Genomic DNA, 23,499 nt, shown 5'->3' with positions numbered 1-23,499 from the left:
CTCTGCGTTGTACTCAGAGTATTGTTTTTATTCTTTGAAGAGAGAGTAGTTCGAACTGCGTCTGATGTATTGATGTGACCTCTACTAGCTTGAAACGATGAAAATTGTTTCAGATCAGTCACAGATACGAAAAAAGGAGGTACAAGGGAACGCTCGATTAGGCAAGAATTGATCGAAGCACCAGAAGCGATAATCCTGACACCTCTCGCCACCCACATACGCTTACATAAACACGCTCTCGGCTGTTCCTGTCCTTCATTGTGTCCTCTTTCATATAAAAGAGACGCGCCTCCCTTCTTCTCTCTTTCTCTCGTGCATCCATCATCGTCCACAACTCGCTTGCTGTCTAAGCTCCCTCGCGTCCTGCACTCGACACATATAAACTAACAATTTACAACTGCAACATACACGATGTTTGACATCGCTTCTGCCCTTTTTGGCGCCGTGGGGACTATCCTCCTCACCTCGTATGTCCCGATTCCTTCCTCTGCGACCCCTTCTTCATCTGAGTGCTGAACCTTTTCCTTTCAGATCATTCCAGGTTGGCTACCGTCTTGTCGCGACAAATAGTCGCGTCGCCCCTCTTCCCTCCCGCTTGCTCCCCGTTTCCGCCAATGGTGGCGCCACCGAGGTTCGTTGAACACTCACACTCACCTCCCATGCTCTACTCACCAGGTCCTTTACAGTCCGACGACGAAGGCTCCTGTGGTCAAAAGCGCAAGTCCCCATCCCCATCCCCATCCCGTCCTTCGTCTTCGTCTTCAAGGTCTTCCCATGTTGAAGTGAGTGTCAGACAATGTGGCGCATAGACACCATGGCTGATGGCTGACGGTTCTGCCCCCAAAGGACAACGATACATCATCCGACGAATCTGAGGTACGCTGTTCCCATTTTGATTTCGGTTATTGTATGTCGATGCCAATTGTTTGTGTCGCTGTTGTTCAGGACTCTCGTGGCCCCAAGAGGCGCAAGTCTACGTCTCCATTATCCGACCACTCGTCCTCCCAACGCAAAAAAGGCATTCATCGTTCATCTTCGACCTCTACATCGGTGAGTAGTGTATTACTATATGTCGGGATGAGCCCGTGTCATTAATCGCTGCTCGCCACGCTTCGCCCTGACACATGACGTAATACGGACACCACCCTATTCAGCGCCACACTCCCGCCACGCTCCGCCGTCGCACACCCCCCGCTCGCCACACACCAAGCCCCACACCCACAATGTCCAGCAATTTCAGCTCACCATCCCACACTCCCACCACAGTCCAACCTCAGCTCCAGGACCTACGCTTCGCGCCCTTCCCATCGTCATCTCTCCTCGGGTTCCCGCAAGAGACCATTGGTGCTTCAAGTCAACGCTCAAGTCTCTCACCTCTGGCCAACACAACTACTCTGCAGCAAGTCCCCTACACCCGTGCTTCGTCACTTGAAGATGTGAGGTCCGATGAGGCGACCGTCAACTCCCTACTCCGGTCACCCACACTCTCAGATATTTCCTCCACCACCGACGTATCCATGTACGTCTCCGGTATTGCTTCTGATACGGTTCAATGTCGTGCCGCTTTCAGGGGCTCCAGTCCTTCTCCCGCCGCCGAGGACAGGAGGAACCCCGGTGGTGTAAAGAGAACTGTGAAGACGGCGAAGAAACCTATGAAACACGCCGAGCCATACACCATCGGGACCGGTCGTCGTACTGGTCACACCCGTCGTCGTCGTTCCCCCACTCCTGAACCTGAATTTGTTCAAGGCTCAAGCTCTAGCTCTTACAACGAACCGGACCAGCCCCACCGAACTCCCTCGCCCTGGATGATCGATCCCGGCTGCCCGTCTTCACCCATATACCGTCCAACATCCCCGCCCACCGGGCATATTCCCTTTTTCGACCTCGATTATCCTCAGCCGGCCCGGTTACAACACCCGTCACCTGTCTTCCCCCCCTCCAACACGCACGTCCTGAACCTCGAGCACCACTCTGCTCAGCCAGTGCGATCACGAAGCGCGTCACCATTCATCGAAGGAGAGCTTCAATATCCTGAGGACGAGTACTCTGAAGGCGATGACGGCGATGGGTCGTCTGAGGACTGGGAGAAGCAAGAATACGAGAGCAAACACCCACCTGACGGCGATGCTCACATTGACTTTGGACCGGACGACTTCCTCCGTCATGATCGTCTTGCCCAGTTCTTATCTACCAATGTCGTGTCAGGGTACACGACGGCGGCACATCGTCACGGCCAGACCCACGAAGCGGCTCCTCAGCTGCCCACGGAGGCGATGGTGTGGCCAAGTGCAACGGCGGCGCTCAATGGACCATCACAAAGCTTCCAGGAGCGTGATTCTCTGTTGGCGTTCAACTCGGCTCCCCGCGTCGAAGTACACGTAGAACGGTCCCGTTACGACGTCCGCAACGAGTCCGATGTCGCCGTTGAGGAAATAGAGGACACGGCGTTTGACTCAGACGAGGATTATCGGGAGCTGTACGGGGACAGAGATTTCGAGTTCACGAGAGGGGATGAGAGGCCGACATATGAAGGCTATCATTTCCTTTCGGATCATAGACAGAATTGGCACAGCAGATATTGAAGCGATCCCAAACGACGACAGTTTGAAGACCTGAAAGTGGTCGAAGCCGCGATGGTGAGTAGTATCCATATATTCGCACTCTGGTTCATAGAATGATACTGACATTCTATCTGATTCTCAGACCTTCGAGTGTCAATCAAGACGAGTAACGAAGATGAAGAAGGCTTCAGACCTCCAGCGACTCCGTCTGATTCGGAAGCACACGCATCGCACCAATATAGTGGAGCATTCCTACTCGCCCCACGCGATGCCGGTGTCTCACATCAACCAACCCGCGACACTTATCCCATTCGTCCAGCATCTCGTCTTAGCTTGATCGTCACCAATACCGCCCCCACACCACGCTCGCCTATAACCCTCTTCACATCTTCAATCCTATCCGTATATATCCCGTTCCATCAGTCTCAATCTTTACCTTCGTCATCATTATTTCCCTTTGTCTGCCTAATTCTTGCTCTGACACCTGCTTTCTCGTCTCAAGTATGCTTCTCTCGATCTTCCTTCTATTTTCCCCTATCATCATGTATTTCTATCATCATGTATTTCTGCAACTTGCATTGTTTCGCTGCGTTGTTGCTGTCCTGTACTGCTCTTTTGCTTGACCTTTTGCCCGTTGTTGTTTGTCTGTTCATGTAATTACCACGACGGAATGTGTATTTATCTCCTCCAGTAATCGCTCAGCAATTGCTTTCCCTTTTGTCTTTTTGACATTCGTAACATTGGTTTTTGAGCGGTATTGTGCGCGCGGCATATGTATAAGAGTACATACGAATTCGGAAATCAAGACAAACAAGATAGGCCACAACCGCCATGCCATCTCAACGACGACTAAATTCCAAGAAACGTTCAGTCCAGCTATGCCCACTGACACTAGTCTAGGAACAAAACAGAGGTTCAACCATGTTGGAAGAAGTTATAAGATTGATAACTCACCCAAAAGTACCAGCTTTCGTCGTCTGGAAATTCTGGGAGCGCATTTCGTCTGGCTTCGATAGGGACGCAAAGACGCTGTGAAAAGACAAGTTTTAGATCATAGTACAACCCAGGCAGACAACCGAGCTTACGGGAGGAACAATTGCATGCTTTATTTTGCGCCGTAACTGGGACTCGTCGAGTGCATGCCGAAGTCCAGATGTCTCCAAATAGTCCTCGAAAGCCTGCGAGTTGTCGTAAACTGCGGTCAGGACTGACATAACGACGATAAGTTTTGCCGTGTATGCTATGAGAAACATACAAAACATGAGCATGGTGATAGAGGTACCATGAGTAAGGCACTGCGAACCACGGAGCATGCTTTCAGTAGCAGCGTTAGGTGGTTTCGGAAGCTTAGGAAGTTGAGTTAGTAGTCGAGTACACGGAAAAGTAATAGTAAGCTACACCTTTCCTAGTCTCTGCATTACATCCATGCACTTCTTAATATCATCATCTCTGCCAGGCTTTGCGCCTGCATGTTGCATGGGCCAATTGAGCGAATAAGCCAAGAGGGTGGCACGAGGGTCTTCCTTGCTAAGAAGAGGGCCCCAGTCTGATAGAACTTGGGGAAGTCCCACATAGCTAGGGTCAATGATGTTTGAGACAGCGATACGGTCGAACCGTGTCGAGGACGGAAGACCGAGTCCCGAAAGCGAATTCGAACGAATGCTAGCGGCTAGCGCTCCGGAATCTTCGTTGAACAGCTTGAACGAGATACGGAAACGGTCCAAACGCCTGGCGAATTCGCGCAATTGATCAGAGACGTAGAAGTAAAGACAGCCGAAGATGTCTGCTCGGGGGGATCCATGGGCGATGCCTGTCTTCATTACGGACATGATGCTGATGCGGAACAAATGAGAATTGTAATAGAATGACATCGGAATGAGACCTACTCCCAAGACTCAAGGGGACTTGCAAAATCGCTAAGGAGAAACTTCCCATCGTAATCGAACAAAAAACGGTTGGGGTAGTTGAATTGCGCGTTACACGCGCCAAATGGAAGAAGAAGTCCAAATCTTCGGAACTCTAGGAACGCCAAACGGTGAGAGGGTTCTAGTTTACAGTATTGGCGGTGATGGAGGTCCAATCGCGATGGTGCGAACCTATAGGTCACACGTTTCCCTCACTGATGAGGTTCAGGACGACGGTGAGACATACAGCGGCTTACCGGACTCGGTGCAGCTCATTGGCGGCATCGCCAATCTGGTAGGTCGACCGCACAAGTACGGTCATCAATGTGATTACATCCGAGCAGTCATGAGTAGTGATGGTGGATGTCGAGGATAATTGGGAAGTTTCATCCAGCTTGAACTTCTCGGTGAGGAAGTCGAGAAGAATGAGAGTCATTTGGGAATTATATTCCATGGGCACGAAGACAGAATACCAGAAGTGAAGGGCCATATCGGGACCTCGAGACTTATCTGGTAGGGCAAGAAGTATAAGAAGAAGCAGATTTCGAGCTACGACATATGGATCTCTGTCGTTGAGAACGATCGTGAGTTCTCCGTTGTAATCCGAAGGCAGTTGGTTCACTGTTCGGATAATATGGCGCAAGTCACCGGAGGCTGTGGATCACAGAAAGTCACAATGGATAATGAGAGCAGATTTAAGTTACAAGTCTTAGAGCTCACCTGGCGCTGCAACCGTGAAATTGGTATCCGCTTGATTGTCTGAGTCGTGATTAAGATTAAGGATATCCACGGCTGGGACATTTCCCCACCTATAGGAAGATGAGACAATTGGCCAAACTCGATCAAGAAGTTGAGATGAAAAATCATACAAGGCATGTCCAAGTGAGTGGGGGTTCCGAGGTCCGTGTATATCCTCGTCTGATACGAACGCTGGGGTACGCTTTTCCAAAGACCATATTGGTTCCCAATCAGGCGCTCGAATCTGATCTTTACAGTCTATTTGGAGCACATAGTCGGAAACAAGTCAAGCCAGAAAATGCGAATAGCCAGACCTTGTTTATGGATTTTCCAGTGTTGAGCTTGACAGATCTGCACAGCCTTGAGACGAGATCGTCGACATCGTAAAAAATGTAGGGATGTACCTTTGAACAGTACTGCACCAGTTTGCATGAGCCGCAGAGAGAGGACCCTCTTTTGGGACACGCGGCTTGCTTTTGTGCCACGTTAACATTAGCACAGGGAGGCTCTCGGATGGTATAATCCACTGCGGCAGGACCTCCACCTCCGGGCCCTAACACAGCCTTCTTGTAAGAGGCAAGGAAGGCTGTTCCGACCTCTGAGTCTGGCTCGGGAAAATCAGGGAAGTCTCTAGAGAGGCGGCCTGACACGTCCGAGGGATCGGACGGATTGTTGCCTCCAGGATTCAGCTGCGCTGTGGGACCAGAGTGTGGATCGTCGGCCCAAAGTGCTGCGACTTGTTCCTCAACAGTCAATCCCGCCAGACGAGCCGTGAGTCCAGAGACGTCCTTGGTAGCGCTAGGCGAAGCCATGAGCAAAGGAGTAAAGCGACGTGACTGTATCGACGGATGTTTATATAGAGTAACGTTGTGGGGTGTCTTAAGATAGAAGCTCCTGGAAGGTTACATTAAAGAACGAGGAAAATACCTATAGTGTCATCGTGTCACTGCCGTGCGATGAAACACAGGGCAGAGATTATGTGATTGGCCTGCACACAGACATAAGATACGGTGGCGTGCATCATGTTAGGCTTCTGCCCTAGATTGCCGCGATGTTCACGGAGACGTCAATGCAGAGATGCTCTAAAATGCTCCAAGTTCCTGATGAATGAGCGAGGAACTCATCTTGATTCATACAAAATAAACGGTCGACGGAGATGGTAGGTGGCATGTGAGCGAGCATGGTTGATGTTCCCGAATTCGTTTCACACCCAACGCCACATCAATTCAACCATTTGGCCTGGACAAATGCATGCAGGCTGGGATACACAAACGTCCCGATCATTGATAGGCTTACACCTGCGAGTTACAAGACAAGTAAGGGAACGCCCAAAGGAAATAAAGGGACGCACGAAGAGTGGGTACTATGCCTTTATTCTTAAATGGCATGTCACTTTTGATCAGCTTGGCTTCTGAGATTTGAGCCTTTGTGTGGCCTCATGTCTTCATGAAGACATACTGCCGAATCTAAAATATGCATCGGCCGGGTGCGAAATGCCTGGACAGCTCACCCTTTTTGCGATATGTTTGCGGGAGATAACAGAGACAATGAATTCGGGGTAAAGCGCGAGCTATGTTGTCTGGTAGAGCCTACCACCAGACTTCGTTGCGTGAATCAAGCGTAGTATTTAGACAGTATCCAAGAACCGCTCCGATTAGCTTACTCCAGATATCCTGCCAGTCCCGTATACACCAATTCAGCACGCGAAGTAGAGAACGTAGTATGATCTCATCACGGACCTGTAAGTACTGGATCTGCTGACAACGGGTGACTTGCAACATTGAAAGGTTTAGCGGACGCTAAGATCGAACTGATGTGTCTAGACTCTGAGAGCTCCAAGAAATACATAGTGTGATACATAAATAAACAAACTAATAGAGAATGATAGAACAGCGTCGGACGCATTCACTCTGAATCGGTAAGTCGCTTTCAGTCCCCGTTGGCCGCTGTTTCCATCTCGGCTATCGCGCTCCTGTGTGCGGGAAGTAGTTCAAAACCTGTGGAGGAAGGCAGTATAAAAGTGACCGAGAACGCACTGATATGCTGCCCGACACTCAGACCTCAAGTTATTGTTCTTGAACCTTTGGCGTGGGCTCTGGCTCAGAAACTGCTCGTCGAATTCTGTAGACCTCTGGTTAGTATCTTCGCAAATGCAAGTCCAAATTCACTGACTCTTATCCTCGCCCAGCATGAAGAGACGGTCTAGTGATAGCCATGCCCTGCGTGGTCGAGTTTTGTGAGTAACATTTCGAGAATGAACGTATCGCGTACACTTACCAGGATTTAGACTTGTCGTAGAACCGCACAAGATGGAGTTTCTCTTTCGTCTGCGGACGATTATCCAATACGCGGTCGGGGATACCCTCATCATCCGGTTCAAATACAACGGCTGGCCACCATGGATATGTCGCTATAGATCAATTGGTCAGGGTATAGCCACCAGAGATATCCACGGGCGGGACCTACGCGACTTTGCCCAGACTGCACGTTAAAAACAGATCGCTCAGCTTCCCGTACGCGTCAGACATAGAGGACAGATATCAACACACCAAGAGTTCCGCCGTCGAGATACTTCCCTTTCTCCAACGTGATGATACCATCCCCACTGGATTGCCGCGTTCCTGCTGTTGCGTCTCCTTGTCTTCGTGCGTTTACTCGCCCTTTTCCTTTCCCCTTCCCCGTTCTCTTTCCGCTACTTCTCCTCGTGCGACTCTTACTCTCAGTCTGCTCTGTAGGTACGATTTCAACGTCGGCTTCTTCGTCTTTGGGTTGTGCTTCTTCCTCTGGGCTCGATTCAACATCGGGCTCTACTCTCGGTGGTGTAGGCTCCTCCATCGGCGTGGCTCCCTTGCCTGACGCAGGCACCTCGTCCAGCGCGAGCCCCTTCAAAGGTTCAGAATCCACCGTCGGATCATGCCCCTCTGACGGGTCTGCCTCCGACGTCTGTCCATGGCCTTCCCTTGGTTCAGTTTCCTCGACCGGTGGCGACGCCTCTGCTGCAACGAACTTCACCACCAGTTCGGCTCCCTCTTCTGGTTCGGACGCCCCTACCTGCTCAAATTCTTCTACCGGTGGGGACCCTTCTGTAGCTTCGAACTCAGGCTCTTTGCTTTCCTCCGCTCCATCGTCCTCCAAGTCACTCAACGCACTCAACTCCGACTCTACCTCTGGATCACCAACTGCCAGCATCGAAACCCGAAGATGTGAAGGACCCGCCACGGAGGCAAGTGACCGCACGCTTGAAGGTCCAGCCCGAGACGAGCTACCGCCAGCAACATTTGATTTATCGCCTTTCGAACCTTTCTTCCGCTGCATATACCTTTCCCTCCTCGTCTTTGGTGTATCCAAGACCTCGAGAACCATCCTTCCGTCCGCGCCCATAACTAGCGTCGTATTTGGCTCTAATACGATGGGGATTGCAGACTTAGGTGATGATGTGGTCTGGGTTTGTGACCGGACTTGGGTTTGGGACCGAGCTGTCGAGCGACGTGATCGGGTTCTGAGGGGAGAAGGCGAACGTTCAACGACGGACGGCGAGGTTCGAGACGTTTGACTGGCGAGGACGGAATGTTCACGCTGTGTGACGCCCTCGTGGAGATTGTAATCTGATCTTTCCATTGAAGGAGCTTCGGGATCCATATGTTCGTCTTGCGCCACAGCTACGATACTTGATGGTGAAATGACAGAAACCTCCCTGTGGTCTTCGGTGGCAAGTTCCGTAGGTGCGACGGAAGCAGTAGCCGTTTCTCTCTCTTGCGTCCCCGTATCACGACTCCTACTTGCTTCTGAAGCATGGACTGTCCAAATAGATTGAGACAAGGGCGGCGACTAGGGTAGAAAAGGGACGTACTTCGTTTGGCTCTTTTTGGAACGGACTCTCCCGGAGCAGGCATCTGAATCACCGGTGGCTTCCTCCCACCTCTTCTTGACCCCTGCGGCAAGATCCAGCCCGCATCGAAATTCAAGAAAGTGTCTCTCTTGCCCACATCTTCGAGGATAGCAGGTGCTTGGTTGGGCGTGTAGGAGGGACGCTTCCGCTTCGTACCACTGCGATCGCCCACCCTCTTCGCGGATAGATCTGGCTGTTTGGCCGGAGCTTCGGCTTCGTCTTCGGCTTCGTCGGATGGTGAAGGTTGGTGAGTTGATGGTTCGACCGATAGCTGGGCAGACGCTGGTGCTGCATCCCCACCGTCCGTCATCTCAACATCGACATCTACCTCTTCTCCCTCCACATCGATCTCCACTTGAGCCTCCACCTGCGCCTCCGACGTCGGCGCTGTCCTGCTCGGTCCAGCTTCCACATCCTCACCCACCTCAACTTCCGGCTCAACCGAAACCACATTCCGATTCACATCCTCCACATGACCACTGTCATCACCCACGTCATGGTCGCCGTCCTGCACCTGGGGTTGACCTATTCCGCCAGTAGCCGCCTCTTGCTCAAATGCCGCCTCCGCCGCAGCTGCCCTCCTTGTCCTCAATCCAACAGGCGCCCTGAAGCCCGCATTCAAATCTAACAGCTTCTGCCTCTCCTTCTCTCGCCTCCTCTCGTTCTCCGCTTTCCTGTCCCTCTTTGGTTTTGCACTACTAGGCTCATTCACACTCGCTGGCTCCTCAACCGTAGCCACAGCATCTGTCTCCGTCTCTTTGTCCTGGTTGTTATCGATCGCTCTTTCCTTCCGACCTTTGGCCTTGGGCGCGGTAGACTGATGACGCGAAGCAGTAGAAGGTGCGAATACAGGTTCTGGTTGGGGTGGTGGTGTCGGAGGCGGTGGAGGTGTAGGAGGAGCAGGCGGTGGAGGGACGGGTTCGCCGAGTTCGTACGTCAAGATGTAAGGTAATGGGGCGGATGTGATGATGAAGTCTGACGAAGCTTGCATGTCCTCAATGACGGAGGAAGAGAGGAGTAGGTTGAGGAAGGAAAGCGGGGGTTCGAGGTTGCCTATTGGGTTTGTCAGTGTGGAGGAGGAAGCGGTGGAGTGAGACGTCGTGAGGGATTGAGAAGAGTGGGAGGCGGAGGGCTGAGGATCAGTCAGTGGATGTAGTTCGGTTGGTTGTAATAGTTCTGTTGGTGGTTCGTCTTGGACTGCAGGGGCAGGAGGTCCTTCGACCTCTGAGACTTCTTGCTCAGAGACCTCGGGCTGAGTGGGCGCATGGTCCATCGAAGTTGAATCTTCTCCTGGCAGCTCTGATGGTGGCGGCGGCCCAATAGTTGGAGTAGGAAGCTGTGACTTTATCTGCGGTCCTTGCCCGAACTCAAACGGAGCAGACGTGGCCAACACATCCAAGTCTTCCAAGAGCGGCCCCGATGCACCCTTGATCCTCATCGCAGTCTTATAATACGGCGTTCCAGCCTTATTATACAACATTGCGTTGTCTAAGACGAGCCTGATGTCGCCCTACGTACGGTATAACTCGGTAATTAGCTTATGTGTCTTGTAAATGGGAAGTTAGAATTCTGGAGTGAGGCTGACCTTGAAAACGGCCAAGTCCCAATACTCATGTCTATCAAGCTTCGCCTCGATCATAGTCCAACACATCGGTTTCTTTACGATCTCATGATAATCTGGGACGTCGACTTTCGAGACGGGGTTCTTGAAGTAATCGTTCCGGTCCATCCTACAGCGCCACCGCCACCGCCACCCAATGATACAAAAACAAAGGGGGGGAAAGCAAAATGTTAGCACGAAATACAACAAAATAGATAAAACAGTCAGAAAGGGAAACCCCGAGTGGGGAAAGAGAGATACGCACGCAGCAATCTTGTCAAACACATTCCTCATCGTGTCCTCGTGCGCGAAAATAACCGTCTTGATCATATCCGCCACCAACTGCGTCTGTCTCAACTTCCTGCTCTCCCTCTTCCGACAAAGTTCCGCCATAGTTCTCACCCTCTCTAAATCGCCTCTCAATCTCTTCATATGCTACATCCCCCAAACCAAAAACAAGGGTGTCAGCACAATCACCCTCAACGTCCCAGCAGCCTACAGAAAGTCAGACGAAAAGACGCACCTCAAGCTTAATCGCCTTCTCCTCATCACTGACCCTCGAATTCGGACCGCCCACACCACCGCCCACACCACCTCCACCCGAACCCCCACCAGTCCAAGGCTCTAAATGTAACCTCTTCAACAACGGCGCCCCTCTCCTCGCCTCCCTCTTCAAGCTCCAATACCGACACACCATCTCCACGAACTCGCTCTTCTTCCGCACACTGATCTTGGAAATATAGGTCAGGATGCGGGTGACGATGAGAGAGGGCACTATGGGAGGGCCAGGTTTGTACGATTTTGTGTAGGCGCGGGCGGATTTGGAGGATTTGGGGGAGGGGTGGGTTGTGTGGTTGTGGTTGTGTGGGGGGACGGTGAGGGTGTGACGTATGGGGGAAGAGGGAGAGGCCGTGCTGATACTGGTGATAGGCGTGTCAGTCATGGGGGTGTCGCCGCTGGGCGTGTGCGAGCGGGAGTGGATGCGGGAAGCGGTGGTGCCTTCAGCTGCGAGGGCGGCTTCTCGGATTTTCGCTTGCTCGCGCTAGATATCGATATAACGTAGATGAGATATCGTGTGCTGGGTTCATGGAGTATTACACGTACTGGTAGATGTCTCTCGCAAAAACACTGCAGCATAGGTGCCTCCAGGCCCGAACTCGCTTTCATCGGCATGAGTAACTTATCCTTCCTCGCACATGTCGCGTGGAATGCAAGGAAACAAGAGGTCTTGCTACACTGGATGCAAGCTCCTTCTCGTACATCACAGATTTGGCATTTCTGTCCGTCCAACGAGACGTATCAGGAAAGGATGTTAATATCAGGAAGCTGAGGGTCACAAGGAGATTTAATCAGAGAACGGACCAATTTCCACCTCTGCTTCGAGATTTTCTCAATGCCCGTAACAGGTTCCATGAACACCTCGTTCGCGACCCTCGTTTCGGGGACCCAGATTGCACAAAGGAGATGCACCCATTCACTTGAAACGGTTTGTTTGAATGCTCCGCCTTCGTTTGGGCAGAGGATACATGACTAGAGATACATCGTCAACGCAACATTCCGAGAGTCATGACAATGTAATTGGGTGTGTTGTGGCACTTACCACTGGGTTCTCAGGTGAAACGGTACATTTCCTGCAGAGCCACTGACCCTCAGGGATGTACGGAACTCCGTAACAATCTATCCTCTCATGTTGGATTCTGTTCGTAGTCCGTTACACAAAGCATGGTTACGCACCTTGATGAACCGCCAAATTACATCCGTCACAAAACACAATCGCGTTCGTGTTCTCTCCTTCCGGGTCATCACAGATAGCACAAGTGGAGTCTTCGGACGGAAGGGCCATGTCTGGTTTCGGAATCTTCTTGGACTGTGTTGTATAATATTAAGGAGGGGTGTAAAGGTGTCGACGAGAAGATATAGTAGACGCACGAGGTGGAACCACTCCTTCTCAAGCTGGTCCATCACAATCTCGAATGTCTCGTAGCTTACGGGTCCGATCTGGTCTTTCTTGCGCTCTTGATTGAGCGCTTCAAGCCACTCTTGGTCTGTTCACCAATTGTGACACACATTGACAATTAGTCTTCTGCGATACATGAACGTCGACAATGAGATGGAAAGATTACGAACCCTGTTCATCCATGTCATACTCCACCTGCTGGTTCAATTCGCTCTCCAGCGGTTCTGCACGCCAGACCCTCGTTACAATGACTCCCAACAGTTCCATCTATTCAGAGCACATACCTATATGTCGGATATATGGTTCTGGACGATGGAACTCTGAATAATCATTGTCTGTTCGACACAATGGCAACAAGTCGCGTCGCGTCAGGACGAGATGGTCATTATAGATGATGTAGAAACGCACATCCATAGCTCCTCTGCTGTTTATCATCGACCCCGAATGCTTTTGGTGATATGTCCTCGTCGACCTTTACGAAGGAGACTTTGGGAAGTGCGGCTGGACCTGGGGAGTGGGCGCGACGCGCCATGCCGCTACTACTGGCTTGGGTGCGATATCAGAAGGTCGTTGTGTCTTTAAGAGAAATGATGAGACGTCGAGCAGTATAAAAGCAGTCGATACAGTTGTCAGGCAAGAAAACAATGGGTGATACAAAGGGTCTAGAGATATTAGAAAGCGGGGAAGTGGAGGGAAGTGGCGAGCCAATAGGAGCCAATGATGCGGATTGCCATACAGTCACACCGTGACAGAAGATGACATTTGTGTGACTGGCGCGCTCTCGTTTATTTCGCGCCTTTCCCGCTTCAAAGCTTCAGGCTGGTCGCCGCCGCGCCCTCACTGGCATTGCTATTGATCTTTGATTCACTCTTACCACGTCCTTCTCCAAGTTCGACACAAGCCTTCTTAGGAAGTCGTTATCAACTCATCGGCTCTTCGAAGGGATGTTCATTTCCGCCCAAGAACTTTTGAGAATCTAATTCTTGCCACTTATCGAAGGGCGAGCAATATCAGTATTTGGCTCTGTATGGCAGAAGGTTGCTCAGCCACCATTACGGGGGTGGGAGAGACAAGGTAATTGACAGTGAACAGTACGAGAGGACATAGTGGTCAGCCCATCATTAACACTCGGAGACCTCTACACCGCGCTTGGAAAGACACACAGGAAATATATCTGATGTGGATGATCTGTAAGTCTTAGTGCGCCAACAATTGATAAATATTACAAGGACGGACGTGATGAACAGCTCCCAATCAGAACACCCTAACGCTCTGTGGGGACCTAGAGCGCTTGTCTAAACTCCCGACTACTGTTGCTGAACCCTTCTGTGAGGAATGTAACCCCGTGGTGCCAAACGCGATATCCTCTACATCCGAACTTTTATAGTGGGCTTGTTCGGGTGGCGCAAAAACCATCGGGTTAGTGTGGGCCACTTGGGCAGTGAGCTCCCTGGACCATGCTCTTCCCATCGCTACTCGGAGGATAATGAATTGAGGGCATAAGGACTAGAGAGGGTTCGAGGTACAGCGCATGGAGTCAGTAGTCTGAGAATATCGGTCATAATAACGAGAACATACACAAAGATCACCCCATATGAAGAGGAATACAGGTGCGACATTGAGATTCCTGCCGTATGTAACCGCGAAAACGATCCCAAAAATACTGAAAGGCAAGGCTGACTCGACCAATAAAGCCATAACCCCTGTGTACATCTGAAGGAACTCTGCGGGTAGATGACCTGCTGCCTGGCGTCTTATCAAGATGAGACGTGTGCAGATGAGGGCAGTCACGATAACATTCAGAGAGACAGAGAGTGCAGCCCACGGCACGCCAAAGTTGACGCTTTTTCCGCGGAAGAAGTTGCTCCCAGGAAGAGCCCCTTGAACCACGGAGATGAAAGCCATCGCTGTCGTGGTATCGAAAAAGGTTAGTGAAACAGCAGGTATATAGTAAAGGCCGTAAGAGTAGTCCTGATGGTTACGGAATCTGTCACTTACAGATGGAGCCCAAATACACAATAAGAGGAACCACAGCGATCGGCCACTTGGCTCCCCATATGATCCAAAGGCGATATATCTAAAATGGAAGGTAAAGAAATCGTCAGGAACTGGGTCGTATATCACTTGAAAAATCAAACATACGAGCAGACCGTCACCTATGAAGTTCGTCACCATAGTGCATGCAGTGCCTAGTGTTTGCCACCATACTGAACTGTTTGCGATGAGATAGGCGTACGGTCCCCCGGGGAAGTCGCGATGATCTATCCACATGAAGTCTGCGAAGACGACATTGGAGATAAAACAGATAGAAACAAGGGCCGCCATGATCGCGCCGATGATGACATAGACTGCGCGAGCCTGTCTAGTACCGGGAGGACTCTTGAAGAGCAAGTAGATTGACTGCGAAACCATGTATAGTTCCAGCCCTTTGTGCCAATGTATCATTAGCGTGACATACATGTAGCCTGACAGGTACCGTGTGTTACCGTGTATGAATGCCGCAAGTATTATGCCGATGAAGAAGGATCGCTCGAAAACGATGTTTGGAGAGTCTGACATGCTGTTTTTTTTAGATGACAAAGAGGCGATGGGACAAGGGGCTGATGGTAGCAGGTATATAGCGGAGGGGTGGTATGTGACCACAACGACGAGGAAAGAGGAAACACTCATATATAATCAAGAACAAAGCTGTGGATGGCTGAGGAATCAGCTCATTTCGCAGCACAAAACCAGGAAAGGTCCTCAGGCTAACGCATGCTTTAGTGGACTGTGTGGATCCTGATGAGATGTATCGAAGACGTGATGTGTCTGATATGGTATGCTACAGACCTGCATTCAGAACCTAACCATATGACGGCTTTTTAGTGACAATGGGTGGGAAGTTCGAAATCATTCGCACCCACGATACCCCGAGGGTACTTGCTATGGGAGAAGCGGTAAATCAGCAGAGCAAACACATCAGTCGTGATGCACAGCGCATGTATGTTAGCACTTGCACGACTCAAATCTTCCATTACAGAGGCACGCTAACAATGGAAATCTCTTGATCCCCAAGATCCCCCGGGTAGACACATGTCAAACCGAGCACGCAACTCGTTCCTTCGTCATACAGACGGCTGAAAGGATGTCTTTCCGCCCGGGGAGATCAATACTGCCGACTATCTTGAACCCCATGGGTTTGTAAACAGTAGTCTGTGATCTATGTTAGCGATGATACTTTGCCAATATAGTACAGAAAACATTATGTACCAATTCTGGTTCAGCGACGAGGCCAAGAATAGTATCGTCATTGGACGCCTAAAGTGATAATATCAGTTGACCGACGAGAAATACTTAACACGAAAACAGGACAGATTTTTACCAGCTTCCAAATTGTCTGTATGAGAGTAGTCGCCAAGCCTCTGCGCTGATACGGAGGATCGGTAGCGACCAGGCTAACGAACCACGATGTTGATCGCTATAGGTGATATCGCTGTCATGAGCGCTCAGCATACTAGTCTAAGGTAATACGACAGGGGCTACCTTTCCGTCAAAAACTCCTTCAAGCCATTTCGAGATGGTGGGTCTATACTGTGATATGAAGTGAGAAAAGTCCATACTGACAGGGAGATTGTCGTACAGTTTCGATCCACCACTTCTGTACGTTAGTGGGAAGACTCGCATAAAGATCATTGAACCCGAGTTCCCGCTGAGCTTGGCTGACATGCATGACAATAAGGCTTTGGAAAATCTATACGAATAGAGGACACACCTTCCGAACAAAGCATGACCTGGACCAAAGGAAAGGGAAACTGCACATATTCTATCGCTATTCCTAACATTTGCTACGTGGAGGACGCCTTCTAATGCTGTGGCGCGTATCATGGACGAGAATAGCGGGAGATGGAACCGACTATCTCCACCGCACATGGAATCTAGGAGTAAATCTTAGAGTAGAAAGCAAGGAACATAACAGAATAAGCAAATGTTCCTGGTTGCGCATCAGCTTGTAAGATCTTACCTCCGTCAAATGCGCGGACGCACAGGGCAGCAGCTTCGTCAACCTGTCGAGCTAAGCGAACATCAAAGCTGTTTCTTGATGAAGGGTAACATGAACACCTACCAGTGGGGTTTTTGAGAGTGTACACGATTATCGGCGGAGGCTCCATAGCGACGAATGCTTACAGTACTCGAATGCTGCTGAGCTACTTATTGTCTGTCGGGAATTGAAGTTTCAAGTCGCTGACGAAGTTGTAAACACAAAGGGATGACAGCTGATAAGGAAATCTTAGTCCAACGCATGTTTCGAGCTGTCGCGTCTAGTCGTGGTCTCAGCTGAATGATGCTGGAAAGAATGTAGATTATGAACCTCCAAACGAGCTGAGTTCTGCCACGCATCCGCCGATTTGATCCCGTTGGAAGTGAACGTTGGCGCGGGCCTCCCCGGATTTTTCATACCCAATCCTTACCAAGTGCTCGGGTCATGGGTGGCGACAAGGTGGCGATTGCAGCAAGCGGTACTCGCGCGGATGTACTACGAACGTACTTATATTGACCTAGCCTTAAGTCGGCGTGTCACAGAAACTGCCCAAGGAAGGCTTATTACCGCGTAGGATGCCTGACACGACGAGTCCAGGCGGGAAAGACAGAGGTGTTCAAGAGTTGGATATAACTGCAATTATGTAGGTCTTTCGGCCGCTACGGCGAGGTACTTATATTGGTATGTACGCTACGAGATTGCCTTCTATGTAGATTCGCATCCATTCGAGTATATTCAGACACTAGATTTGAGTAACTTCGTGTTCCTTCGCATACGTTGGTGCCGCATTCCACTTAATACAGTAAAATACAAGGTTGCAGTGCAATGTGGCAGTTTAGATTCACTCTTCATATCCGACGGTCCTCATCAACAAAAATGCAGAATCGCAGGTAGCTTTGGATTTCATCTCTACAATCCATCGAGTGTTGCATCACGGTCCCACGAAGCAGTACTGCAGACGAGCGTGAGACAAGTCAATGCTTATTTTCAGATACTGCGTACCTATTGCGCCCGCCGCAGATCGCCTTTCAACACGACGCTCCTAGCATAAGGCTCTGGGGGATAGAGAGGGATTCTCTTCGGCAGCAGAGTCTGCGGTCCCCTCACTTGTACTAAGCATAGTACGGAAGAAGCGGCTCGATCAGAGACAAGTTGAAGATCATCTTCCAGACTCACCCATCATGTTCCTCCAAGATATCGGGAGTTGATTCTGCGTCTGCTGCCCCAAACCAACTTTCCTCTGAATTCTCTAGATGCACGTCCCTGCTACACTCAGAAGACGGAATGGCACTTTTCTGTATAGTGTGAACTTGAATCGAGCCAGAGGTGTCTATGAGATTATTCTATGAGAAGAGATAGAGTATGAGAGATAGCTCACATATTAATCTCGGCCCAATTGGAGAGGCAAAGGTAACTTCCAACACCCAACTGATAGTGACGGCCGACACCATTAAGATCATAGCGGAAGATTTCCAGAAAAGCATCGGTAGATAGTAGCAGGACGTCGGAAGCAGTGAAAAGTTGTCTTAGGAGATTTGCGGATTTATTCACTGGGTAGGACTTATATATGAAAGGTCGATAGACATTCAAGTGACTCGGAACTTCCGAAACAATCCATACCACTCAGAGAGAAATAGGACACTATAACATTCTCGGCCATTCCATCACGATCCACCATGCCCATGACAGGGAAATCAGATCTTCGTTTTGCACAACGTCAAGTCAGTATAGATGAATTGTGATTCAGCAGGACAGCACACCTTTCAGAGGTGGGGACCTTACGCGCAATCAAAAAGGCTGATATTGACCCTAGTCAGTAAGACCGTCCGTAGTTGAATTCTTTCCTAAAAGGTAAGGATCGTGAGAATGCAACGATCAAACAAAATTTCAGCCCAGTGAAACTCACCCTTGCTAGACGCAGAAGACCAGGTCATATACTGGTACTGGTTTCGCTCGACTTTTTCATAAAATCGGCTCCAGTCATGGCATTCGTATACATCGGGCATGACCGAGACCTCCGGTTTACCCACAGCCGTGTCCAGGTCTAGATCAGCATGGCAGAGAGCCATCTGTCTAAGATAGTTGGCGCAATGAGTCGTCAATGTCCTGCTTCGATCTTCTCGCGGTCCGGAAAGCTCGTGCCGTGCAACCAAGACGAGATGCTTTCGAATGATGTTGAGGCAGCGCAGCTGGTGAAAGACCGTCACACTGAAGGGTCGTTTGTTGTCGCCGAGGTACACCAGTCCGTCGCCAGGCACGAGAAGATCCCACTCTGCGTCACTGTCGAATCCATCGCCCACCACACTGCTCTCGAGCTGGTAGTGCGTAGTATCTTCGACAAACATGGAAACGCGGTCGACTCCGTCGATGGACCATGTGCGAGGAAAGTCACTCCCTTCGTAGCCTACCCGTAAACATGCCCAGAACGAAACATCAATGGATTAGACACAGGACACTGATAGCAGCATCGGCTAAGAACTCACTATATGTATCTTGCGCCAGCTCCGACTGAGAAAGCGAATGGAAGGCGGCTCGTAACCACGCGAGCAGAATAGCTTTAAGCAGGATGGTTGTCATGAATATGAAAAGTATGGACATGATTCGATAGTTCGAGAGTTGTTGACCGTGCGGGTGGAGGCAATGTCAGTCTACTCTGAGGCGAAGTGAGACGAAAGAAGAGCACCATTTAGACTTCTTCACTGGAACACCTTCTTTGAATTTGCACCGGCATTTCATCGACCCAGCAATCCAGACCTGTGCTGAAGGCTACGGCGCATCCTCAAGACTGATCAACAATCCTTCAATCTGATCTGCATGTGCTGTTGTGGTCCGAAGAGAAGGTCATTACATATGCGTGCCAGATCAGAAATAAGATCCTCGGATTCAGAGTATCTGATATCACGAAAAACTGAGCAGCCTACAAGAGTGGAGGCCTGCGAGGGAAAAGTCAAGAGACACCATTTGCACGTCAAAACCACATACCTGTCCATGCATCGCTCTGCTCTAACTTACGGCGGAGTAATTGCACTGTCCGTCGCATCTCTCGGGATCTCGTCGTACCTTATCATCCTCCTTGTCCATTTCAATCGACTATATCTCTACAAGTCTACCACTCCGTCCAGTCGTTATGACGAGACCGTGGATTATAGTCAGTAACGGTCTTAGATTCTGTAGAGGAGAAGACTCACCGTTTGCAGCCTATATAGAGGATGATTTCCCAAGAAGCATGAGTCTCAATGCTTCTTTCAAGCAAGTATATATGTTGGAGGAAGAGACAGTCCACTACGATCTTGGCGTGCAGATGGGGAGGCCCGAATGGGACCTTACTTCGTTGCCTGGTGGAGGGATCATCCGCCTCGGCAAGCTTTCGCGTCCTTTCAGTCTCTCGATGGAGCACGAGTTACACTGCATCAACACCATTGCAGCCGAGATAGCGAAGGCCCACAAATCCCGATGGGAGCACGTACAGCATTGCCTGAACTACATTCGACAGGTAGCGCTTTGTCGCTTGGATCTGACCTTGGAACCGGGAGATTTTTCCCAGCGCAATTTCACTACGGAGAGGACAGGCGTAGAACATACCTGTACAGATTGGATTACGTTGTACGATATGTTGGCTGATGACGAGGGGCGCTGGGAAGAATATCAGGCTAGTCACGAAAAATTATGTGGGTATTTTTTTGTTCAAGGAGGGTGCAGTAGAAATAGACTCACACATTGCATTCTTTTTTTTCAGAATCAAAGGGAACCGGGGAATCTGGTGGTACCGCTTAGTACTAGTAGCATTGGGAAATCTTTTCTATGTACCTCTGATTGCCAGCCGATTGCGTTGCCTCTTAGAATCTCAGTCCTAGGGAGTCTACTACTCAAGTATCATTACGACTGAATGAGGCCCAGTACATGAGTGAAATGGTCGAATGGACTAGCACTTATGAGTTGCTTATGAGTACTAGTGCTAGTACTCAGCTTCAAGATTGGACCAAGAACAGGCCATGCACGCCGGCGGAAGAACCCGTGAAGTGTTACATAATAACTAGACAGTGTGGACTTCTCAACGATTGCCTTTCCTGTCTCCTACCGTCACGGTACACTACGGCCAACATGGAACTACTGCGATTCCTTTTCCGGTGCGAAAATACGTACCAGTAAAGGTATCAGTACTGTCTGCTCCTCGTGTAGGGTTTCGGTAACGCTGGGAAGTGTTGGTCTAGAGCATTTGCTGACAGGCCAGCTCAAAAGGAAATTGAGGTATGTCGACTCCGAGTTCCCCACAACCCCCCCCTCCCCCCGCATTGAAGAATTATGGATTGAACATACCATGCGGCTTACGGCCACCGCACTCACTTGGCCACCGCACTCACTTCGCTGTCAGTGATTTATTGATGTGCGCAGGTCTTTCCAAATCGTTGCGACCTGCGAAAGAAATCTTAGTGCAGGTGCCGTTCTGCATTCATTCAGAACTGTCATAGCGAAGTGACGCGAGTGACAATGGATTAGCAATGTATCAGCAATGTATCTGTGTTCTTCGCCCCTTCCAGACGCAACGATACTGTGTCGGTATGCACACAGATGCACGCAGCTTTCTGAACACAACTTTGGGGAATTCATTCTACACCAGCTGAATGTCCATCAGTTGTTGTTATAACCAGACGCGATGGCAGCTCTGAATGTAAGCGGATAAAGTCTGGACTACAATTTCCTTACCAGCTGTGTCTTTCGAGATTATACCGCGCTACGGCTCGATTTGTCCATAGGCACGATGCGGTGATTCTCATGGATTTTTGATTGCGGTTGAACGGTGATGTTACGCACAGAAAATATCGTACACACATGATACGATGGGCACTCACTTGAGTATGGATTGAATCATTGATCGGCCTGCGCGGGCTTTCCTCAATTCTAGTACAGTCCTCGCCTAGATACGGCAGTCTCAGACACATATGGATGACTGTCCGCGACTATCTGGGCTCTAGTTGCCGTTCTATATTATGCATCGTGATATCAGGGTTTGGTTGCACGTCTGGGAGCCGTGAAGCGCAAAGTAGGATCTTGGCACGGGATCTTTGCTACGATAATGTGGCTTGCGCCTTCGAGCATGTTGAGAAGTTCAGGGCTTTGTAAAGAGAATGACCATCATTGGAGACGTTGTGGATATTCAGACATAGTCCGTGAGCGCAACGAGACCCGAGCACAGAGCTTTCGGTGTTATATTCATCGAAATTCGGTTGGAACATTGTTATCCGCGGACATGATGACCTCTGTGTTTGATATACCAATCTCTGATTGCGGGCATCTTGACTAAATACAGACCGAAGGAGTCTCCCCGTCTGGATCAAAGAAACTTCTGGAAATGCCCAAAAATCTCTGACATCGACCGAACGAGCTGTGCGGTCGACTTCACCACATCTACATGTCACTACGAGCAGGTACTCAATCCAGAATATAACACTGCTTAGCATTCTGCATCAAATAGGGCATATTTGTAGCGTCGGAGCCTCCGCCAGAACTCGGATCCTGATTGGCGGAAGCTTGAATTCACATCGCTACAAATATGCCCGAATGTAGGAATTGCTTGTAATGACATCGATATTCCTCTATAGGTGCAGAGTGTACTGCTTATGTTACTAGCCGCCAGTTGGAGATAAGCACCATAATCGATATCGCATGATGCGTCTCGTGTCTGATCCAGTTCGGAACCATCTGGCATTTTCCCGCTACTGACTGGCCATTGCATTTCTCAGAGGAAGAACGCAGATCCTGCGTGCCCCTAAAACCGCCGAGCCATACACCATCCTTATGCTCGCCGCTGTCCACCTATCCGAGTCTCGCTTCCAGTGTCCGCCAAGCTGATCGCCTGGTACCGCCGAATACCCAAGCTACTCTCTCAGCATGACTGCCTCTGGCTTCTACACTTCGCTCCCCAAAGATGACAATTATCGGCGTGGCTCGACCCAAACACAACCGTCGAAATGCTGCGGTAAATTCACCTGTCATCTTGTCTCTAGTTTCGAGTTTACTAACGAATTCTCCGACAAGGCCTGGAAGCAGCCTTGTCTACACGTATTTTACGTTGGGCTGTCATACTCCTTATTGCGACCTCCATCTTTGACGCCATGGTCTTCGCCTATATCGCGATTCATGTCTTGACAGACCTTCCCTCGCTCAACGACCCTAGAACCGAGAACACTTTCCGAAGCACATATATAAACTTCGACAAAATTTACATGGGCACGAACGTGTCGACCCCGAAACACCGCCCTATCATCAATCTCCCACGAACATCCATCCAAGTATCCTCTTCAGAACCCTACAAAGTCTTCTCTCCGAGCAACCTTTCATGGCCAGAAGCTCATGGCTTCGTTCCTATAAGCGATCAACGGTTCTTCGTGGACGAGACGGTGGGCTATCTATGATAACTATTTCGTTGTCATGCTCTGACTTACCGTTCATTCGTGACATTGCATGGGCCAGACGTCTACTATTGCTCAGTTTCACGTCATGGACTATGGGATGGAAAACTGCAGCATCACATTTACAGTTCCCAATCGAGGGACGACAGACACAAGTCCAATCCTCAAACAAGACGGCACGGACAGCACAAGTCCTGTCCAACTGGATGTGTGGGCATTAAGCCTGAACAAGAAGTTACGCTGGAGAGAAATCTCCTGGTCCTCGAAACCACCACGGACACGACATCTCGGCGTTCTTTCGCTGTCCTATGGGGCTACGCAGCAACTTCCAGGGTTTTCGTGTCTATCCACCACATACCAAACGTTTGAGCTGACATGTGTGGCTGGAACAAGGTGCCACGTAGATGTGTATGCACCTC

The 23,499-nt window shown here is 50.0% G+C and overlaps 8 protein-coding genes across 8 annotated transcripts; 3 read left to right on the top strand and 5 right to left on the bottom strand.

The window, feature by feature from the left end:
* The first annotated feature begins 154 nt into the window (after window positions 1-154).
* Window positions 155-3,092, top strand: STEHIDRAFT_142792 (uncharacterized protein). Its single transcript, XM_007310417.1, has 7 exons — window positions 155-467; window positions 532-631; window positions 687-782; window positions 847-876; window positions 946-1,050; window positions 1,155-2,639; window positions 2,707-3,092. The coding sequence occupies exons 1-6, from the start codon at window positions 412-414 to the stop codon at window positions 2,583-2,585; spliced, it is 1,818 nt and encodes a 605-aa protein (XP_007310479.1). The 5' UTR covers window positions 155-411; the 3' UTR covers window positions 2,586-2,639; window positions 2,707-3,092.
* A 387-nt stretch (window positions 3,093-3,479) lies between these two features.
* On the bottom strand, window positions 3,480-6,018 carry STEHIDRAFT_68351 (uncharacterized protein; the record flags this gene model as incomplete). The annotated part of the gene is given in 10 exon segments (XM_007310339.1): window positions 3,480-3,593; window positions 3,650-3,771; window positions 3,785-3,804; window positions 3,963-4,397; window positions 4,451-4,660; window positions 4,726-5,122; window positions 5,189-5,277; window positions 5,338-5,464; window positions 5,521-5,557; window positions 5,611-6,018. 10 exon segments carry the CDS (start codon window positions 6,016-6,018, stop codon window positions 3,480-3,482), a joined length of 1,959 nt encoding a protein of 652 aa, XP_007310401.1.
* A 962-nt stretch (window positions 6,019-6,980) lies between these two features.
* STEHIDRAFT_142791 (uncharacterized protein) lies at window positions 6,981-13,329 on the bottom strand. Its single transcript, XM_007310416.1, has 18 exons — window positions 13,061-13,329; window positions 12,937-12,987; window positions 12,823-12,876; window positions 12,625-12,740; window positions 12,430-12,562; window positions 12,296-12,372; window positions 12,058-12,225; window positions 11,800-11,973; window positions 11,219-11,737; window positions 10,961-11,130; window positions 10,681-10,825; window positions 9,057-10,605; window positions 7,756-9,003; window positions 7,673-7,687; window positions 7,484-7,616; window positions 7,379-7,425; window positions 7,243-7,327; window positions 6,981-7,178 (listed from the first exon to the last, which is right to left on the bottom strand). The coding sequence occupies exons 1-18, from the start codon at window positions 13,182-13,184 to the stop codon at window positions 7,136-7,138; spliced, it is 4,851 nt and encodes a 1,616-aa protein (XP_007310478.1). The 5' UTR covers window positions 13,185-13,329; the 3' UTR covers window positions 6,981-7,135.
* A 359-nt stretch (window positions 13,330-13,688) lies between these two features.
* STEHIDRAFT_87297 (uncharacterized protein) lies at window positions 13,689-15,079 on the bottom strand. The gene is made up of 5 exons (XM_007310415.1): window positions 14,795-15,079; window positions 14,651-14,729; window positions 14,231-14,559; window positions 13,889-14,158; window positions 13,689-13,826 (listed from the first exon to the last, which is right to left on the bottom strand). Exons 1-4 carry the CDS (start codon window positions 15,062-15,064, stop codon window positions 13,907-13,909), a joined length of 930 nt encoding a protein of 309 aa, XP_007310477.1. The 5' UTR covers window positions 15,065-15,079; the 3' UTR covers window positions 13,689-13,826; window positions 13,889-13,906.
* Window positions 15,080-15,604: 525 nt separating this feature from the next.
* STEHIDRAFT_125903 (uncharacterized protein) lies at window positions 15,605-16,693 on the bottom strand. Its single transcript, XM_007310414.1, has 7 exons — window positions 16,653-16,693; window positions 16,404-16,578; window positions 16,272-16,350; window positions 16,175-16,222; window positions 16,014-16,109; window positions 15,902-15,949; window positions 15,605-15,844 (listed from the first exon to the last, which is right to left on the bottom strand). The coding sequence occupies exons 2-7, from the start codon at window positions 16,559-16,561 to the stop codon at window positions 15,728-15,730; spliced, it is 546 nt and encodes a 181-aa protein (XP_007310476.1). The 5' UTR covers window positions 16,562-16,578; window positions 16,653-16,693; the 3' UTR covers window positions 15,605-15,727.
* Window positions 16,694-18,479: 1,786 nt separating this feature from the next.
* Window positions 18,480-19,268, bottom strand: STEHIDRAFT_162755 (uncharacterized protein; the record flags this gene model as incomplete). Its single annotated transcript, XM_007310413.1, has 3 exons — window positions 18,480-18,514; window positions 18,577-19,074; window positions 19,154-19,268. The coding sequence occupies 3 exons, from the start codon at window positions 19,266-19,268 to the stop codon at window positions 18,480-18,482; spliced, it is 648 nt and encodes a 215-aa protein (XP_007310475.1).
* A 649-nt stretch (window positions 19,269-19,917) lies between these two features.
* STEHIDRAFT_37338 (uncharacterized protein) lies at window positions 19,918-20,328 on the top strand (the record flags this gene model as incomplete). Its single annotated transcript, XM_007310314.1, has 1 exon — window positions 19,918-20,328. A coding segment is annotated over one exon (411 nt), but the record flags the coding sequence as incomplete, so codon positions are not given.
* A 2,231-nt stretch (window positions 20,329-22,559) lies between these two features.
* STEHIDRAFT_162754 (uncharacterized protein) lies at window positions 22,560-23,083 on the top strand (the record flags this gene model as incomplete). The annotated part of the gene is made up of 2 exons (XM_007310412.1): window positions 22,560-22,647; window positions 22,707-23,083. The coding sequence occupies 2 exons, from the start codon at window positions 22,560-22,562 to the stop codon at window positions 23,081-23,083; spliced, it is 465 nt and encodes a 154-aa protein (XP_007310474.1).
* Between the last annotated feature and the right edge of the window lie 416 nt (window positions 23,084-23,499).

Source organism: Stereum hirsutum, assembly GCF_000264905.1.
Source record: "Stereum hirsutum FP-91666 SS1 unplaced genomic scaffold STEHIscaffold_20, whole genome shotgun sequence".
Lineage (NCBI taxonomy): Eukaryota > Fungi > Basidiomycota > Agaricomycetes > Russulales > Stereaceae > Stereum > Stereum hirsutum.
The sequence above is the reverse complement of the archived record's forward strand: the minus strand, read 5'-3'. Positions and strand labels throughout refer to the sequence as shown.

Coding starts and splice junctions, on each gene's coding strand:
- STEHIDRAFT_125903 (XM_007310414.1), bottom strand. CDS start 16,561: ATGTGCGGTGGAGATAGTCGGTTCCATCTCCCGCTATTCTCGTCCATG. Junction 16,351..16,403: donor GGTCATGCTTTGTTCGGAAG/GTGTGTCCTCTA, acceptor CATGCATGTCAG/CCAAGCTCAGCGGGAACTCG. Junction 15,845..15,901: donor TCGTCGCTGAACCAGAATTG/GTACATAATGTT, acceptor CATAGATCACAG/ACTACTGTTTACAAACCCAT.
- STEHIDRAFT_142791 (XM_007310416.1), bottom strand. CDS start 13,184: ATGGCGCGTCGCGCCCACTCCCCAGGTCCAGCCGCACTTCCCAAAGTC. Junction 12,226..12,295: donor TTTCACCTGAGAACCCAGTG/GTAAGTGCCACA, acceptor ATGTATCTCTAG/TCATGTATCCTCTGCCCAAA. Junction 11,974..12,057: donor CGAAGCAGAGGTGGAAATTG/GTCCGTTCTCTG, acceptor TTGGACGGACAG/AAATGCCAAATCTGTGATGT.
- STEHIDRAFT_87297 (XM_007310415.1), bottom strand. CDS start 15,064: ATGGTTTCGCAGTCAATCTACTTGCTCTTCAAGAGTCCTCCCGGTACT. Junction 14,560..14,650: donor TGTGTATTTGGGCTCCATCT/GTAAGTGACAGA, acceptor ATACCACGACAG/CGATGGCTTTCATCTCCGTG. Junction 14,159..14,230: donor TCATATGGGGTGATCTTTGT/GTATGTTCTCGT, acceptor AACCCTCTCTAG/TCCTTATGCCCTCAATTCAT.
- STEHIDRAFT_142792 (XM_007310417.1), top strand. CDS start 412: ATGTTTGACATCGCTTCTGCCCTTTTTGGCGCCGTGGGGACTATCCTC. Junction 468..531: donor GGGACTATCCTCCTCACCTC/GTATGTCCCGAT, acceptor TTTTCCTTTCAG/ATCATTCCAGGTTGGCTACC. Junction 877..945: donor CATCATCCGACGAATCTGAG/GTACGCTGTTCC, acceptor GCTGTTGTTCAG/GACTCTCGTGGCCCCAAGAG.